At 42.5% G+C, this 16027-nt stretch overlaps 2 protein-coding genes and 1 long non-coding RNA gene across 5 annotated transcripts in view; 1 reads left to right on the top strand and 2 right to left on the bottom strand.

Moving 5' to 3' along the window:
• rasa2 (RAS p21 protein activator 2) overlaps nucleotides 1–1914 on the bottom strand; it is a 26789-nt gene extending 24875 nt beyond the window's left edge. The window contains exon 1 of the mRNA XM_035154207.2: nucleotides 1787–1914. Coding sequence (XP_035010098.1) covers nucleotides 1787–1844 — 58 coding nt within the window. The 5' untranslated portion in view covers nucleotides 1845–1914. The remainder of the gene's footprint in view (nucleotides 1–1786) is intronic.
• On the top strand, nucleotides 1108–13313 carry LOC118106055. Of its 2 annotated transcripts, none has more exons than XR_004695174.1 (3): nucleotides 1108–1269; nucleotides 3084–3141; nucleotides 11673–13313. It is a non-coding gene; the product is annotated as an uncharacterized LOC118106055 (long non-coding RNA). The 2 variants fall into 2 exon arrangements; XR_004695175.1 differs by lacking the exon at nucleotides 1108–1269 and adding an exon at nucleotides 1923–2060.
• Nucleotides 4019–16027, bottom strand: zbtb38 (zinc finger and BTB domain containing 38). Of its 2 annotated transcripts, XM_035154203.2 has the most exons (4): nucleotides 15886–16027; nucleotides 15074–15333; nucleotides 11450–11775; nucleotides 4019–8668 (listed from the first exon to the last, which is right to left on the bottom strand). In XM_035154203.2, the coding sequence occupies exon 4, from the start codon at nucleotides 8666–8668 to the stop codon at nucleotides 5078–5080; it is 3591 nt and encodes a 1196-aa protein (XP_035010094.1). In that variant the 5' UTR covers nucleotides 11450–11775; nucleotides 15074–15333; nucleotides 15886–16027; the 3' UTR covers nucleotides 4019–5077. The 2 variants fall into 2 exon arrangements, with proteins under 2 accessions (XP_035010094.1, XP_035010096.1); XM_035154205.2 differs by lacking the exon at nucleotides 11450–11775.

Genomic DNA, 16027 nt, shown 5'->3' with positions numbered 1-16027 from the left:
TGGAGTTTCATAAGACTGCAAAGTGAGTTACATGCCATGACAGTTCCTCTATTTTGTTCTGCTAACCGTTTTCCTATTAATTCATAGTAGTGAAACCGATATCTGTCCTCCTGTTGTGTGCCTATTGACACGCCTTACATACTTGTTAACCTATTTTCACCTCATAGTAACAAGTTAAATCACATTTATATCCAACCATGACATGGTCTAACCCTGCTTTAGAAACTTAAATGTCTCCTAAGCACATTTAAAACAATATTATTAATAATAACAATTTTCTAAATAACTCAGCGTTAATGCACGCTTGTTTTAAATTGAACTCTTCTGAAGATCAACCGCACTTCAGTTTAGTTTCGCCATTAGGGTGAAGCAATGCCACTTGGGGAAAATGAATACTAACCATGATCAATTAGGTCAGAGCGGGTGGTGCGGTGGAGAATATACACTGATGGATGTGTGTTAAAAGTGAGAATAAATAAATCTGCTGCCACACATAAAACACCTTGTTATGTACAAGTCCACGTGTATTATAGGAATCAGTGTGGCTTGTGTATCAATATCTAAGTAATGGCTGAAACATGAGACACACATCTTGGACTTGGAATTAGTTTGACAAAAACCACAATAACACATTCAAACAGGCCTCGCAGACATGCAGGTACCGAACTGGTCCATCCAGGTCAGTGTTGAACCACTGATCTACCTCAGAATTGTCAAATGTTTTGAAGTGGTTGTTATTCTCTGTCCATAAAGCAGAGCTTAAAACCACAACGTTCAGTCAGGAGCCCAACACAATATAATATTATTATTATGATAATGTTAGCATTGACTCATACGAACGCATTTTTTATCTTTGATATTATGTTTGGCCATATCGTCCAACCCTCCCTCGGAATCCAACGTTTCCCATTTGTACTGTAATTAGATGCATGACTATAGTAATATTATTATAACCACGTTGGGGATTGTATTGTCTGGTGCGGCAGGAAGGACAGCTACCTCATACTTATGTGTGGTTTCACATCTAATAATGTCGAATGTAAATGATGACAGAGGATCATTTACATGCGTCTTCATTATATTGTCCCGATCCAGTTCAGACTCAGACACTTGATGAAGCCAACTGTGGAGCAACTGCAGTCAGTGAAGTACTGTCAGACAGGGACTGACACTGGGAAGTTAAAGGGCTATTTAACACGTACACATTGTAACGTTCAGTATCTACGGTTCGTGGCTGTACGTCTTTGTTGGGCCATAATGTTCCGGGAGGTGAGTTACCTGTCTGCCAGATGCCTGCAGTGAGTGGGTTAGTGACGATGGAACTGGTGGTAGCTAGCCTGCCTGCTTTGCCACCAGAGGTAACTTAGCTTAACCGGGCAGCTCTGGGCAACACTAAACTCTCATATTTAAAAAAAAAAGAAGTAATAATGTCATTTTAATGTTCGTAAAACACCCGAGCTGCTCAAACTACGGAACTGGCGGACGTGTGTCGTGGCCCGATGAATGAAACCATTCACAACAAGCCCTCCGCTGCTGTTAGCATGCTAGGCTAACCTGACGTTAACCAGCGGACCGACCAGATGAACTGGCTGCCGCTGCCTCCACACTGCCGCCCGCCCGCCCGCGCCGCACTGCCGCCGCGCCCCTCCGGCTTCCCCCGCCGCCGCCGCCGCCTCCACCACCACCGCCGCCGCCGCTCCAGCCCTGGTTCTACCGCCGACCTCTCCCACCGCCACCAACACCTCCACGCCGCCGGGAGATGGGTGGGAAACGCGGGTCTACTTACATATCTTCCCCCTCAGGCTCTGTAAGATCCGAATCCTCGCGTCGTCCTCTTCCGCCATGGTCAGAGCCGCCTGTTGTCGCTGCTCCGGTGCTCTCAGCGCTGGGTTATCATATCCGTTTATGAATGCAGGCAGCGCGGAGGAGAGACAGCCCCACTGCCGCGTCACGTCAGCTCCCGCACACGCCGATGTGTTGAAAACGGGCCGGACGTTTGTGGAAGCTTCCTCTGAAGTCGAGCGCCTCGCCTCGGCCGCCGCTTCACCGTGGAGACGGTGGTAGGAGCTTTTCGGGGGATTTCATTGGTCTTTGCAGTGTTGTTAATTACGCAACGCTTGTTTAGAGAGCGCACACCGACTCGTGGAGCGGAGGCTCAGTGGATAATCTTAGCTGTCACCGCCTAATCCTGTGTAACTGTGAGACACATTTGTAAATTAACTCTTATCTCAAACTAGTTTCTGAGGCACACATCTTCAGGACTGGTGAAATACCGAGTAAGATCAAAACTCATTAGTATTTAATTACTGATTCATACACCAGGGATTTAATTGATTAATCGACTAAATATTGTCGATTAAAGGGCATGAAAATAGTTTTTTTTTAAAATAACCCTAGAGTCCAATGTGATCCCCTCTTGTTTGACCAACACTTCAAAATGAAAAAGATATTCAATATATTGTCGTGTGTTTGGAAGTGTATTAGGTCCAGGCTTAAGATATATATTGGAACTAATATTTGCATTTCTAATATTAGCATTTCAAGAATAAAGTCAAAAGATTGATAAGTGAAGCCAAACTAAATCAGTTGAGAATTGTTGAGAGTTAGGTCAGATTAGATCAGTATTTTAAATGTAACATATCAAGAATAAACTCAAATTGTGGAGAAATAAAGTTAATCTAAATCACTTTAGACATATTTTTTTATTTTGCATATGGAGAATGGAGTCGAAATGTTAAGTGTTGAGAATATAGTTAAATTAGTGGCAATTTTGTATTTATTTTACATGTTGACAAAACGACATGAAGATTAAATTAAAACTCTTGTATCAGTTAGTGCACATGTAACTGATGATGCACACTGTGGGATTTCCTGATCACTGTGTCAATGCTGCACGTGAATGCTTATTTCAAGTATCAGTTTAATTCATTAATCAGTACGCAGTTGTACACTTTTTGCACAGTTTTGCCAAATAGCTTCCCCAGGATTTATTAAGATAATTTATTGATCTTAATCTTTAACAAATGATCTTCTATGTAAATAAAACCTCACAGACATTGTGTGATGTCTTCTTCTCTTTCAAGGTGATGTTGCTTTGGTTGGTGAAAACACAGGACTGATCCTCATCACAGACAGCAGCAGGTATGTATTATAACTTTTATAACATTAATGTTTCTTTATATCAAGTAGCACAGTCTAGTAACAGTACTTATTACTAATACTGGTAAGACCTATTTTGACATTTTACCCTGTTATTAATTTGTCTTTTACCATCAGATTTGAGTGTATATATATATATAGTAGGTATTGTCCTTACTATACTACTACAATATGATGGTTTTAATTTATATCAGTGCCAGTATCTTTATTTATCTCAGAATCCAATATCTTTCAATGTCACATGCTTACAGATTATAAATGAAAAATCAAAGATGAACTGGACTAACATTAAGAACATAACGACTTGTTGCTATCAGTGTTTTAATAGGCTATCACCTTTTATTAAATGACAGATAATGGGGACATGGTGAATTGTTCATAATCAGTGGGATGATCAGTACCTTGTGATCCATCTGTTGCCTCATGGCCGGTCTTAGAGAGCAGCAAAGAATTTTGGAAACATCTGGAAATTGTGTTTTTGAGGCCCAGCTCTAAATACAGATGCAGTTTGTGTGGAAGACGAAGGGAATGGACTTGTCAGATGGGCTGCAGGTCCCCAGAGGAGCTGGAGGAGCAGATAACTAACACATGGCTTTATATTTAGGAAAATGTTCACTGTGGAGCAGCCTTTTCTATTAGCACAACTGTTTCAATCTCGCTATACGTAAAACTTCCTATTTCCTATCTCCACACTTAAACTGCATAGCTTGTAGAGTGATTTTAAATATTCCTTTGCCGCAAGTACCAGAATATCTAGTAAGTTGATGACGTGTTGATCCGTGGTCGCTGAATACTGTGAAATGGAAGACAAGCATTGATCGTGTCTCTAGCAAGGATTAAGGAGGAAAGGATTTCACTGTTTAGATCAATATCAACAACATTTATTTAAATGCTTTTACATGTTCTATACATATTTAAACACACAAAAGTAGTAACTCAGTGGTGCCGTGTGTTAATTAGAAATTAGAAGAATATCAATGGTGCTCAGAGTTGAAATGTAATTATCAAAGTATTCAACAAACAGATTAGCATAGTCAAACTTTAAAGTGCAACTCGCCATAAACCTGTTAACTCAATGGACGAATTAGAAATGTGACCCCCAAAAAAAAGATCATGTTGTTTTACCCAGACAGACAAACGTGAAGAGGTCACCACACTAGACAGCTTTTCAGTTGTCCGCACGTCCCACCCCTATTCTGAAATTGCACATCATTTCTTTTCTCGAGGTTACAGTCATGTCACTGATTCTGCCTCATATGCATAGACAATGGACCATGGACTCGGATGTTGAGTTTAGGAGGAAAGGGCCCACACTGATATTACATCCTGCTCAGCTGCAAAATACAACATTGCACATTTTACATCTCTTACAGACTGTATATAAACATGGATGACATGACAGCTCCCAAAAAGTTTAACCGAAACGTCTTAATGGTGGTCCCTGGTGGTTGGCTGCACTACAGGTAATAAAATCCCGCCTCCTCCATGTTAGTGGATGTGACATGAGCCAAACCAAAAAGTCAAAGTACACGTCAAATAAAATGTTCTCAAAGATTAGGTAGTTTTTAGCACACTAATATATGTAAGTGCTCATTTTTCTTAAAGTTTTGGGTTTAACCGTTTATTTTAATGCTATGAAAATGGGGTAAGACATCATGACATGGCAGCTGAGACTGACTCGTGATTGGTTGAACATGTGTGTCTGTGAGACGTCGTTACCGCAGCTCCATCCCCCGACTCTGGTTGCAAACACGCAAAATGTTCATATCCGGGATATTTGGGCTTCGTTTCTGGATAGAGGGAGGAAGTGGAGACACGTCGTCCATCTTTATATACAGTCTATGCTCTTAACTGAAGCAGAGGCTCACAGTCAAACTCCATTCACTTTCTCTTTTGCCTATAGACGATAGATATATCTTTAAAAAAATGGCTCCTCCTTGCAGACCCATTTCTCTGGCTTGTGTATAGAAATGTGGCTACATTTACTCTCTGAGTCATTTTTCTTAAACAGTTTATAGGACTTCTCTCGATCACTGTGACTGTTCGTTCTCGGCCCCGTCAAAATGTCCTTGCTGCTGTCGCTGTCTATGACACTGGCTTGCTTTTTTGACATGAGATGCATAGAGCGCTGTTTTACCATTTTGTGTTTCACCTTAGAGGATGCCAGGGGAAACAGTGGGTCAATGCATGGTGATAATGGACCTTTAATGCTGGAATGTGACATGTCCTGGTATGTAGCCAAAGGCATGAAGTCAGTTGTATCCTCGATTTTAGGTTTAATTTTATTATTTGAAAAATGTCCTCCTTTCTCCCTTTCATTCATTATGTCAATGTCACTCCCCTCTGTTTTGATGGTGTCTTGTTTATTATCTTCACTTAAGTATTCAGAAGATGGCATGAAGTTGTCGTAGTTATATCCCTCTTCATTTGTGTCCTGGTGTTTCTTCTCATGGCTTCTCTTAGTGGCAAGGTAGAGGAAGCGCTGGGGACAGAAGGAACAGCGATACTTCTTCTCTGGGTTGGGGCTCCGGGGTGAATTGTCAAAGCAGGAGCCACTTTCCATGCAGCTGTTGCAGATGTAATCCCTGCCAGCGGGTGCTTCACCAGGGGGACCTTGTTTACCGCACGTCAGGCAAAAACATGGGTGGGAACCAATAACGTGAGCTCTCAGGCCGGTCTCTGTAATGAAGGAGCTGTCACAGATGTCACAGCTGTAGGTGGCCCTCGGGCTGCAGTTCCTGCTCAGACTGCGTTTCACCTCTGCACTGCCACCTGAGCTGTTCTCCTCTGTCAGCCAGCTGCTTCTATCCAACGGGGCCTCGGCTGCACCAGATCTATCCACAGATGTTTCACCGTACCGGTGAAAGAATCTCATCTTCTTCCTCTTCTTCTTAGCTTTGTAAGAGTAGTAGGGACGCCAGAGCTTATCAGCGGTGTCGCAGTCATTGGGATCCTCGTATGTCTCTGGCTCCACGGTGGTGGCTTCTGATCTGAGGCGGAGCCTGGGGCTTTCTGAGCTCTCTCTCGTTGGAGGAGACTGACTCAGACTCTCCTCCTCACTCAATTCTCGGACTCTCCGTTTCTTTCTGGGGAAGAGCTTAGATCCTTTGATTCTGCGGCGGATGATAGCCTCATTGCCTATTTTCACTGTTATCTGACAGAGTGGCATTGAATCACCATCCAGTGATGGCCCCGGACACGCGGGTTTGGCGATATATGTTTCTGTCTTTGACCCCACTGTTCTATCACGCACTAGACTCTCTGTGCCTGACTGAAGTATCTCCTTGGTCATGTCCTCAACTCTTTTTGCAGAAGCTGACAGCTCACCTAACTTTTTAACAGTGTTCAGAGAGTTTAAGAATGGCACGTTATGACTGAGGTACTCTGAGTTCATAAGCAGCGGTGGATCGTCTTTGTATGCTTCTGTGTCGTGTTGTAGAGAGAAGGTACTGTTGTAGTTAATGAAGGGTGAATCTTTACTTTCAGCCTCTTTTCTTGCATCTCTCTGAATTTCGGATTCGCTGTTCAAATTATGATCAACATCTTGGTCACAGAGCTTGTCAAAGCTGATGCGAGGAATAATAGGGGCCACTGTCTTTGTCGTGGCCATGAACGTGAGAGGGAACGACACAGCATCAGGGTGGCTGATCAGACCGTTTTCTTCTAATGGAGGGATGAGAGAGCTACTCTCCTGTGCATCTTGGTCACTTTTCTCAGCACTCTCTGAATACGTCTGACTGTACGTCTTGTATTTTCTCTTTCTGAACCTCATAGGCAGGAGCCTGTAGAGCTTTATTGGGTACACGCTGGCTTTCAGCCCGCCATTGGCAGATTTCCTCTTGATAGCTAAACTGGGATCAATGCCGTGAAAAGACTTCTGATGGTTTTTCAAGATATAGTATGTCATGAATGTTTCCAGGCAGAAAATGCATTGATAGCGTCGTTCACCTGTGTGCCATATTTCATGCTTTGTGCGGTATTCTGCCAAGGCAAACACTTTATTACAGTAATGACAGGGATAGGCCCTCTGCCAAGAATGTACATTCTCATGCCGCTTCAGACTGGATAGGGTGACATAGACCCGTTTGCACATGCTGCAGTTGTATCTCCTCTGCTTGCCACCGGGCCTCGCTGCCTTCTCATGCTGTGGAGGCTCTGATTGGTCCATTTCAAGGGGATCTGGTGTGTGAGGGGTGGAGAGGTCAGCAGAAGAAGGAAGTTGTGTTTTGATGCTCTCCATTTCATCTGAATGGTGGCTCATCTCATTGACTGTTATGTCAGGAGCTTCTAATTTAGGCGGGTCTGTTGCCGCCTTAGGACAGACCTGCTCGTGGTTGCGCAGCCGTTTCAGGTGTATGAACTTTCTGCGGCAAAACTTGCAAAACAAATGACTGACAAAACGCTTTTTATGTACTTCTGAGTGAACTGTGAGGAGAGCTTTATTTGTGAATATCTCTGGACATTGCTCGCACCCGTAGATTGAGATGCTGTCTTCAGTGTGAGGGGAAAGGGTTGGTGGGCCTAACTCCATTTGAACATTGTCAGTAGCTGACGTTGGCCCCAGGTCCACACTCTTTTCTCTCTCTACCTCTGAAAACAGTGGTGGCGGTGTCACGGCTGCAACAGGTGCTGCAGTGACACCATCAACTAACGTGGGGGTTACTGTATTTGGTTTGTCTGTGTGTGGTGCAGCAGGTGCTGGAAGTAGCGTTCTACCCACAATGCCTCTCAGCCTGTGACGCTTTTTGAGCGGGCCTATGTTCTTGTATATGAGTTGCTTTGGCTGTGACATTGCCGGCTTACAGACCGTCGTGTTTTCCAACGGACTGCTGTCTTCAGTAGATTTGCAAACTGCATATGAGTGCTCTGAAAGGGCGTGGGCGGTCTCATTGTTCCCGCTGAGGCAGGACGTTGTGGGGCAACTTAACGGGAGCTGTCCCACGTCCGGTGACTGCCTCTCCACGCTGGTTTGAGCCAGAGGGGTGAAAGGATTGTTCCCAGGGCACACTTCAGTGATGGAGAAGGCGTTGGTGATGCGTGGCCCTCTAGTACTGTCTATCTCCACGGGCCTGGGAGCCTCCTTCTTTGTATTCTTAGACACGGATGCTGTGCTGGACTCGTCCTGTCGCCCTTGTTCTGCCAGCTTCTCTAAAAAAGGAATTCCGAGTCTTTTTCCAGCTGCCACCAGTCCACCTGTGTCCTCTGCAGCAGGTGAGGTCACCTTTGAGCAGTAGATGAAGTTGAGGATACTAGCGAACACCTCTGACTTCAGGTCCATCAGCTCCAGCACTTGTCCGGAGCTCCATGTTTCCGGAGCTGTCAGGGCGTTCCTGAAGTAGCCACTGCAGGCTGCCAGGATGTTCTTGTGGGCCCGGAACTTAACATCCTCCACCACGATGGTGACATCACAGAAGAGGCCCTGTGAGCGCTGCTCATTGAGCTTGCTAAGCACGGTGTGAGGGTGGGCGGTATCCATCAGGTTGTGAGTGCATGGAGACACCACTGTCATCTGGAAAAAAAGAAGAGAAGAAATAATTACATTCTTTTTTATTACAAAATCAAGGATCTGACTGTTGTGATCCAGGAGACTGGTGTGTTTTAGTGTTTACACACTAGATGGCAGTAATGTCCTTACAGATGAGGTGATGCTCAGTCTGATCAACAGTGGTGACTCAAGCATCACATCAAGTCATCAACACATCCACTACAATTAAAGAGACATTACCCTGCTTGAAGATTAAAGCTTAAAGTTAGAATAAAGGGCCCTTACACATGGATCTATTGTATATTGGATGCTTTCATTGAACTAATTCAGGATTGTGCGACTATATCACTATATAGGTATCTTACATTAGTTAGTTTCTCATTGACATAATTTTGTTTCTCTCTCATTTTAGAAGAGATTCGTAATCTTAGTGGGCTATAAATTATTTCTCATTAAAACATAAAAATAAAAAAAACTGTGTCAACAGGGGCAGGCATCACTGATGTAACACTGTAATGACATAACACTTGTTTTGAACTAATACATTTATGACTGGAGTTTCAGATCCCAGCTACAAGAAAATATGCAGGAGGGAGAGCAGCAGTTTAATTACTGTCAACATGCCTCTGAGCAACTCACAAGTTCTGCAGTTTAGTGGTTTACAGTTAACAGCCAAGTGAGAGTCTAGATACTTAGAAATAATGTGAGACTGCTTATTTATTCAAAAGATGTAACTAAATATGTGCCAAAAGAATTGGCATTAAATAACAGTCTTTGATTTGGCCCATGGCACAATGCTTTTATTATTTTCTAACTGCAACTATCTCTGGTCTGCCCACTAGTTTCCTTTTTGTTCCATTGTTGATTTTTCTATGTGAATTAAGTTTTCTTATCATAAATGGAACTAGAGGGTCATGTGCATCTGAAGTTGGTGAAGCACTAATACCAAAACAAAGTCACAAGAACACCTCAGACTCGTCTTTCTAGAAACTACAATATGCAAGGAAAGTCAGGTGATTCACTCAGTCATTGACTTATCGTAATTGTTTCTAAAGAAAACTGTGTTTGCATGGTTATCTTAGTCAGTGTACAGCTTTCTATGAGGTTTAATCTGGATTAGTCAGTCCTATTGTTATTAGTATAAAGACAGCATGCAGATTGTTGTGCATGGATGAGTCATGTGCTCCCTTCGTCAGTTGATATCCGAGGCATCACTTCACTTCAGAAATCATAATCTTATAACACAAAGCCACACACTGCTGCACTGTTTACACAGGTAAAACTGATTTGTGGTCTGGTCAAGATCGACATAGTTTTATATATTGTCAACGCAGTATTTGTGGATTGGTTTGATTTGGCTTGTAATCTAAAATAATTTCCGGCTCTACATGACAGCGGATGAGTCACCCAGCGTGTTGTTCTCTCTGTGGCCGACTCATGTCAGAGTCAGTGTGGTTTGAGTCTATACTGAGTCATTTAGCATGTCTTACGTAGCACGCTGACTGTACCTGCCAACACACACTCTTGCCTGCTCTTGTAAATGATGAGTCATCACAACCGTTTCTTGAAAGTCTTCAATAAAAAACTTAAGCTCAGAGAGAAGTTTGTAATTTTTGTCATTGTGATCATTTTTTAGTCTTCATTCACGGCCACAGTGAAAGTCTTACAGTGATTGTGAAGCTTCGCCATGAATTCTCTTTGGAGATGTTTTGGCTAAATGCTACTCTACTTTTTTTTCAATGAAACTCTGAGGTAAACTTGTTCTAATCCTAACCCTAATTTAACGCTAAATCAGTTTAATTTGTTGTGATCAATTTATTTAGTTTGTGCAAATGATACCGTTAAGATGATCTCAAGTTGTATCAAATTAACAAAGAGTTAAATTTTACATGAAATTTTGTTTTACATTTTTCTATATTTATTCTTGGCCATTGCCCACCATTTAGAAATTGCTTGATTTCTTTTGTTATTTTAAATGTCGTATTTTTTCAAACATGGGGTTTACGTAATTTATCAATTATGTAATTTTATTGTTTCAAATTTCACGTTTGTGCAATAAATACAATATGGCCGCCGTTGTCCAAAGCCTCTCAGACGGCTGAAAACATCACCAGCCTCCTGCCCTCCTTCTCAGACAGGCCTCCGTTGTCATGGCAACATGCTATGGCGCAGCAGTTATTGGGATTCAGCTGGATGGCAAGTGAGCTGGTTATTCATCCCCTCTCCCACAAATATCCTGCCATGTCTGAGAAACTGCAGCACACAGCAGTCGAGGTTTGCCTTTGACTCTGCTTGAACATGATTCGTGTGTGTGTGTGTGTATTGGTCCGTGTGTCTTTGTCTGCAGCAGAAATGCTACTCAAAGGACTTTCTCATCTGATACCATAATGTGCCATAGCTTTTATACAAATGTATCAGTTTATGCCGTTATCAATAACAGTTTCATCTTTTCTCCTAGATTGCTATTTAACTTTAACGCTTTCATTTTTGACAATTTGTACGTAATGTTGTGGTTCATTGTAACCAGATGCTGAGCGGAAATTTTGAATTTGTCATCACTGCTCATGATTTTGCCACACCCAGCCTCACTTTATCTTCAAAAGCTCATGTGAAATTATTTTTTACTTCTCTATCTGTAAAAAAAAAAACTCACATACAAAACCACAAACCAAGAAATGACAGTATAGCATACAGACAGTCAAACAAAGAGCGAAATGTCAAAGCAAAAGCCCCTTTATGCACCTCTGCAAAGCGTACTTCCGCAAAACACAGGTTACAAATTGAGGGAAACCATGCAAAACGTACCTTTAGTAAATCAGAGAAAATGATGCAGGGCGAACAGGAAGCAGTGTCATGCAGTATCCCTCTCGTACAGATCTCAGTATTACCAACTATACGTGAAAAACAGTTTTGCAGGAGCAAGGCGAAAGTAGTTTTCTTTCAGTGATGGTCGCTGAACGGTGGTGTTGTCAGAAGCAGAGCTTTTTTTCTGACGTCTTTCTTCCTCTCCCTCCCTCTCTGTGCGCAGATGACTCCAGCTCCAACGTCCTTCGCCTCTTTCCATGCAGCCCAGGTCCTGGGCTGGATCTACCCTGCCCTCCTCTGGCTGCCCCACTTCTGTCCTGCCACAGCTATATAGGAACAACTCACAGTTAATGCAGCATGTAGCTAATCCGGAGTACGGCTCTGCCTTTGTGTTAGCTGGGCAAACTGAAGCGTTCACACTGTAGCCACTGAGCAGGAAGCGGCAACTTTTATTAAGCATGGCAGAGGGGCTGTGGGGAGAGCGGAGAGATGCTGGGTACTACATCACACATCAGCTCTGCGCTCGATGCTACAGCCAGAAAACGCTCAGCTGCAATGCTGGTAGCAGCGGAGAACGACAGGTCCCTTGCTGTACAGCAAATGCCATATTAAATCCCCTCAGCACCACACCAGCTAAATCCTGATGCATGTCGGTGATGAAAAAAGGAAAGATATCTTTTGCACAAAAGTGAAATCATTCGAAACACTAATAATCTGCAGCCCTCGTAGAAACACTGACCCTGAATGTATAACGCTGCACCATCTGCTTCATGCTTGTGCACTCACTCTGGGTCTGTGCTGCAGTTTATTACACCAAAGCCCTCCGTCCGTGCTTACGCAGTCACTGTGGTTAGGTAATGCAGAACCCGAGAGATGATGGCAGTGACGACCGTCGCACCGTGCATCACAGCAGATACAGGACAGATGTTCAGCAATGCTTTTTTCTCACAGTTTCAGTGACTGTGAGAAGCTGAATGTGACGATGAAGGGAATAAACAGAGAGTCCTGCGATCAGCAGGGACTCTGGGTATATACCTATATAGAGGCTGCTGCTGGATGCAAAAGCAGCAGATGCGTCAGCACTGCAGACGAGGGGGAGGGGAGGAAGCTGAACCCGACATGGCACTGTGAGCCTCTCACTAGCGTCTGAGGACGGAAGCAGCTCTTATATTTACATTACTGAGTGTGAAGTCCTGGGGCTTTGAGGGTCTTCTCGTCATACAAGCTGAAACCAGCTTCATACAAGTTTCAAAGACAAATGATTTAATGTCATTTCAAAGACAAAGTAGCAGGTGTTACTCTAAAAGATGAAACCTGCTATTCATGTTGTAGTATTTTGTGCCCTTGTCTCTACAATATGCTTGGTGGTGTCTTTTTATCATAGGTGCTGTGGTGTCCTCTTCTCATTTCCTGTGTTTGGTTCATCATCACTGTTGTTTCATCAATACACAATTAACCACAGGCTCAGACTTCAATTTTTTTTATTCTGACAGCAAAACTTTCTTCCTTGAAGACCCCTACATTAGACCTGGGGAGCAGCCGTTGTGCCAGCCTGATTAATTTGTCACTTGCTTCTATAATCTGTCACACTGGATCACATTAGTTTGAAAACCAAAAGAAATATGATATTAGCATTGAAATGGTTAAGTTTTCTGATTTTAGCTAAATCTTTTAGGTGGCATGATGTGCTGCATTCTACACACCAGTATAGTTTCAAACTGCTCATCCTCTACAGAAGTTTTTCCATCTCTACAAACCCACACCTTAATCTTATCTATCACAAATAGTGTTTACTCACATTCATAACTTAAAGGCCTTTTTTTTATTTTACTGTTTTTCTGTTGTGAATATCACTAAATCAAAATGTTTGTAGCTCTATCGAAAAACATTAATAACTTAGGTTATATTTTGTGTTGTATCAATCAGTTTGAGTTTTGACTGCTTGTTTTGACTTTGTTTAAATTTGGATCAATTGATCTTGTTAAGGTTTATAAAAAGTGTACACTAACTATTTATGTCTAACAACACAGTTTTACTTCACACGCTTCAGTTATACATGTTATTTTTCCAGAATGATGCTTTAAAAGATCAAATCATAACTTTAAATGTTCCATGAGGTTAAATAAGGGTTGTTATAAATAAAATAGTTTCAAAAGGTGCATTTGAAGGGAGCAAGGTTTATTGAATATTGCTTCTGTCTAGCGCTGCAGTACTTGCAGTTTGATTTTGCACATTTTGAAATAAAATGTATTAAGAAAACTTTATACTATTGACTTAACCAGTGAACTTCAGCCTTCATTAGAGTTTAGAGATGTAAGTGCTGCATGTAAAGAAACAATGAAAGCATCCAATGTGTACAAGAAATTGGTTTGGTGAAAAAGTTGTTATGCAGGCATGGATATATCACATAAATTGATGTGATATTACAATATATGAGTAAGTCCCATACTAAGTGTAAGAAATGCATTGATGTTTAAGAGGAGCAACACCAACCACGGGCAATACCTACATTTTTATATAGCCACCTTCTGGTTTGGTTGGTCACTCGAGTGATATGTGAAAAAGTTGCTTCACTGCCGCTTCTATTACTGGAGCCAGAAAATCTAAATCTGGGGGTTGGGGGTCTGGGGATGTGGTGGGGTGGGGGCTCTGCTGAAGCTGCAGTTGGATGAGTATGCAGCAACTACTGCAGCTGTTTCTGAGAGTACCCTCAGTCAATTAACCTCCTGAAAAGAATTCTAGTTATTGACTTCACAGCTTAAAACACATCTGAAAAAGTCAGAGTAAAAAGTTCTCTGAGCCAACATCTTAGATCCAAGCCAACGGGATCATTGGCTGATTTAAAGAGAATATACAGAATTTCTTTTATTTCAACAAACTTTTCAATAAAGCTCTCCCTCAGTTGCGTCAATGAATGGAAACGAGTCCATGTTTTGATGGTAATGGTTTAGATTGATAGTTTTAAGTCCATCTCGAAGCCTTGTTATAGTCCTTTTAACGTAAAAGAATCACATGTACAGTATGCACTATATACCTGACTAAAGCATGTCATAAGAAACACATCTGAAATATCTATCCAGAATATTGTACCATATTAGTGCACCATTTCTATATATTAAGGCCATCCTTAATATTTCCCCCTATCTGGTCAAACGTATTATGCACTTTATGTGGTTGGGGATCTCCGTCTCTACTTGTTAATAATTGGGAAATAAATGTGTATTCACATTAAAAATAGATCTTAAGCTAAATCAGGATCAAATCTGAGAACAGAATAAAAAATCCATTGCTCTTACTTAAAGTGCTTGGGTATGACTCCGTCTAGCAGATCCTGTGAAGCACTGTGTAAGCATCCCCTTTTCATCCACACTTGATATCACAGCTCGGATGTGTTCAAAACCACAGGAGAAAATATGCAGGCCTCTGTGCCACTGATGCTCCGTGAGCTCAGCTGCGGCCTGTAGGGACGCTGAGCAGCAGGGAAGCAGAGACTGCAGTACAAGGCTGAGTAGGCCTCAAGGCCTCATTCTCAAAGCATTCACACTCAAAGCATACAGCGACACTCAGCCCTGGTAGCACTTATGTTGCTGCCGTAACAAGCACTCATACTAGTGAGTAGCCTACCAAAAGGGTCTCTGTGGAGAAGGTCTCGCTGGGCCTGTGTTTGCCGCTCTGGAAGTCTCTGGTGTTTGCTTTGGAGGAGGAAGGCAGAGTGACATCACGGCTCCTCTTCACCCTTTGGCTCAGACCGGGCCATTGCCATCTTCCTTCTTCACTGCTGTCTTCTCCAACAGGTTCCCTGTTCCTGCTGTGTAAATTTGCCTTCTGGAGGCGGCTGCAACTGCTGCGTCACTCCCGATGCATCAGTGACCCACAAAGAGGAGCTAGGAAGGAGGAGTGGCGTGGTGAATGTGTGGAGGTAAAGGGTAAGCAGAAAACAAGCACAACAGCTCTGCACTGCTCCAGCAAACAAATGGATGAGGCTTCCGCTTTGTCTGAGTTTGGGGGCTAGTTGCTGCTGTGGTATTCAGGAAGTGGGTCTGGGAGACAGATTCTTTATTGTTACGTAATGAATATTTTTTCTCCCAGACCAGACTGAGCTAGGAAGGCGGTATCTAGTGTTCAGAAGCTAATAATAGGCCATAGTACCGACAGTCAGGGGTATGTGCAGTGCTGTCAGATCAACCCAGTGCCAAGATATCATCTGGACATTGAATGTTGCCATTTATATAAAATTAACTGCATTACATGCTGTACAATGGAACACCTCATGTTTACCTTATGTTTCTTTTTTGTAAATATTTTGTGAAAATATACCATTAATTTAGTATATAGCTGTTGTGTTGACATCTATTGTCCCATAATGTTGTACACCCTATGGTTGTCTCTGGTCCACTAGGGTACCTGTCAGAAACAGAAAAGAAAACAGTGCATACCTTGGTCTTACGTTACCGTATCTTGCTTGTACAGGTTTCAGGTGAGGAAGGACCTTTGTGGCAGATGCCCTTACTGACGCATTTGTATAAGGTTTCAATCCAGATGTATTCTCTATAGGCCTGGATGTGGTAACCAGACTTA

Source organism: Hippoglossus stenolepis, chromosome 4, assembly GCF_022539355.2.
Source record: "Hippoglossus stenolepis isolate QCI-W04-F060 chromosome 4, HSTE1.2, whole genome shotgun sequence".
NCBI classification, from domain to species: Eukaryota; Metazoa; Chordata; class Actinopteri; order Pleuronectiformes; family Pleuronectidae; genus Hippoglossus; species Hippoglossus stenolepis.
This window is presented reverse-complemented; position numbering and strand designations above follow the sequence as displayed.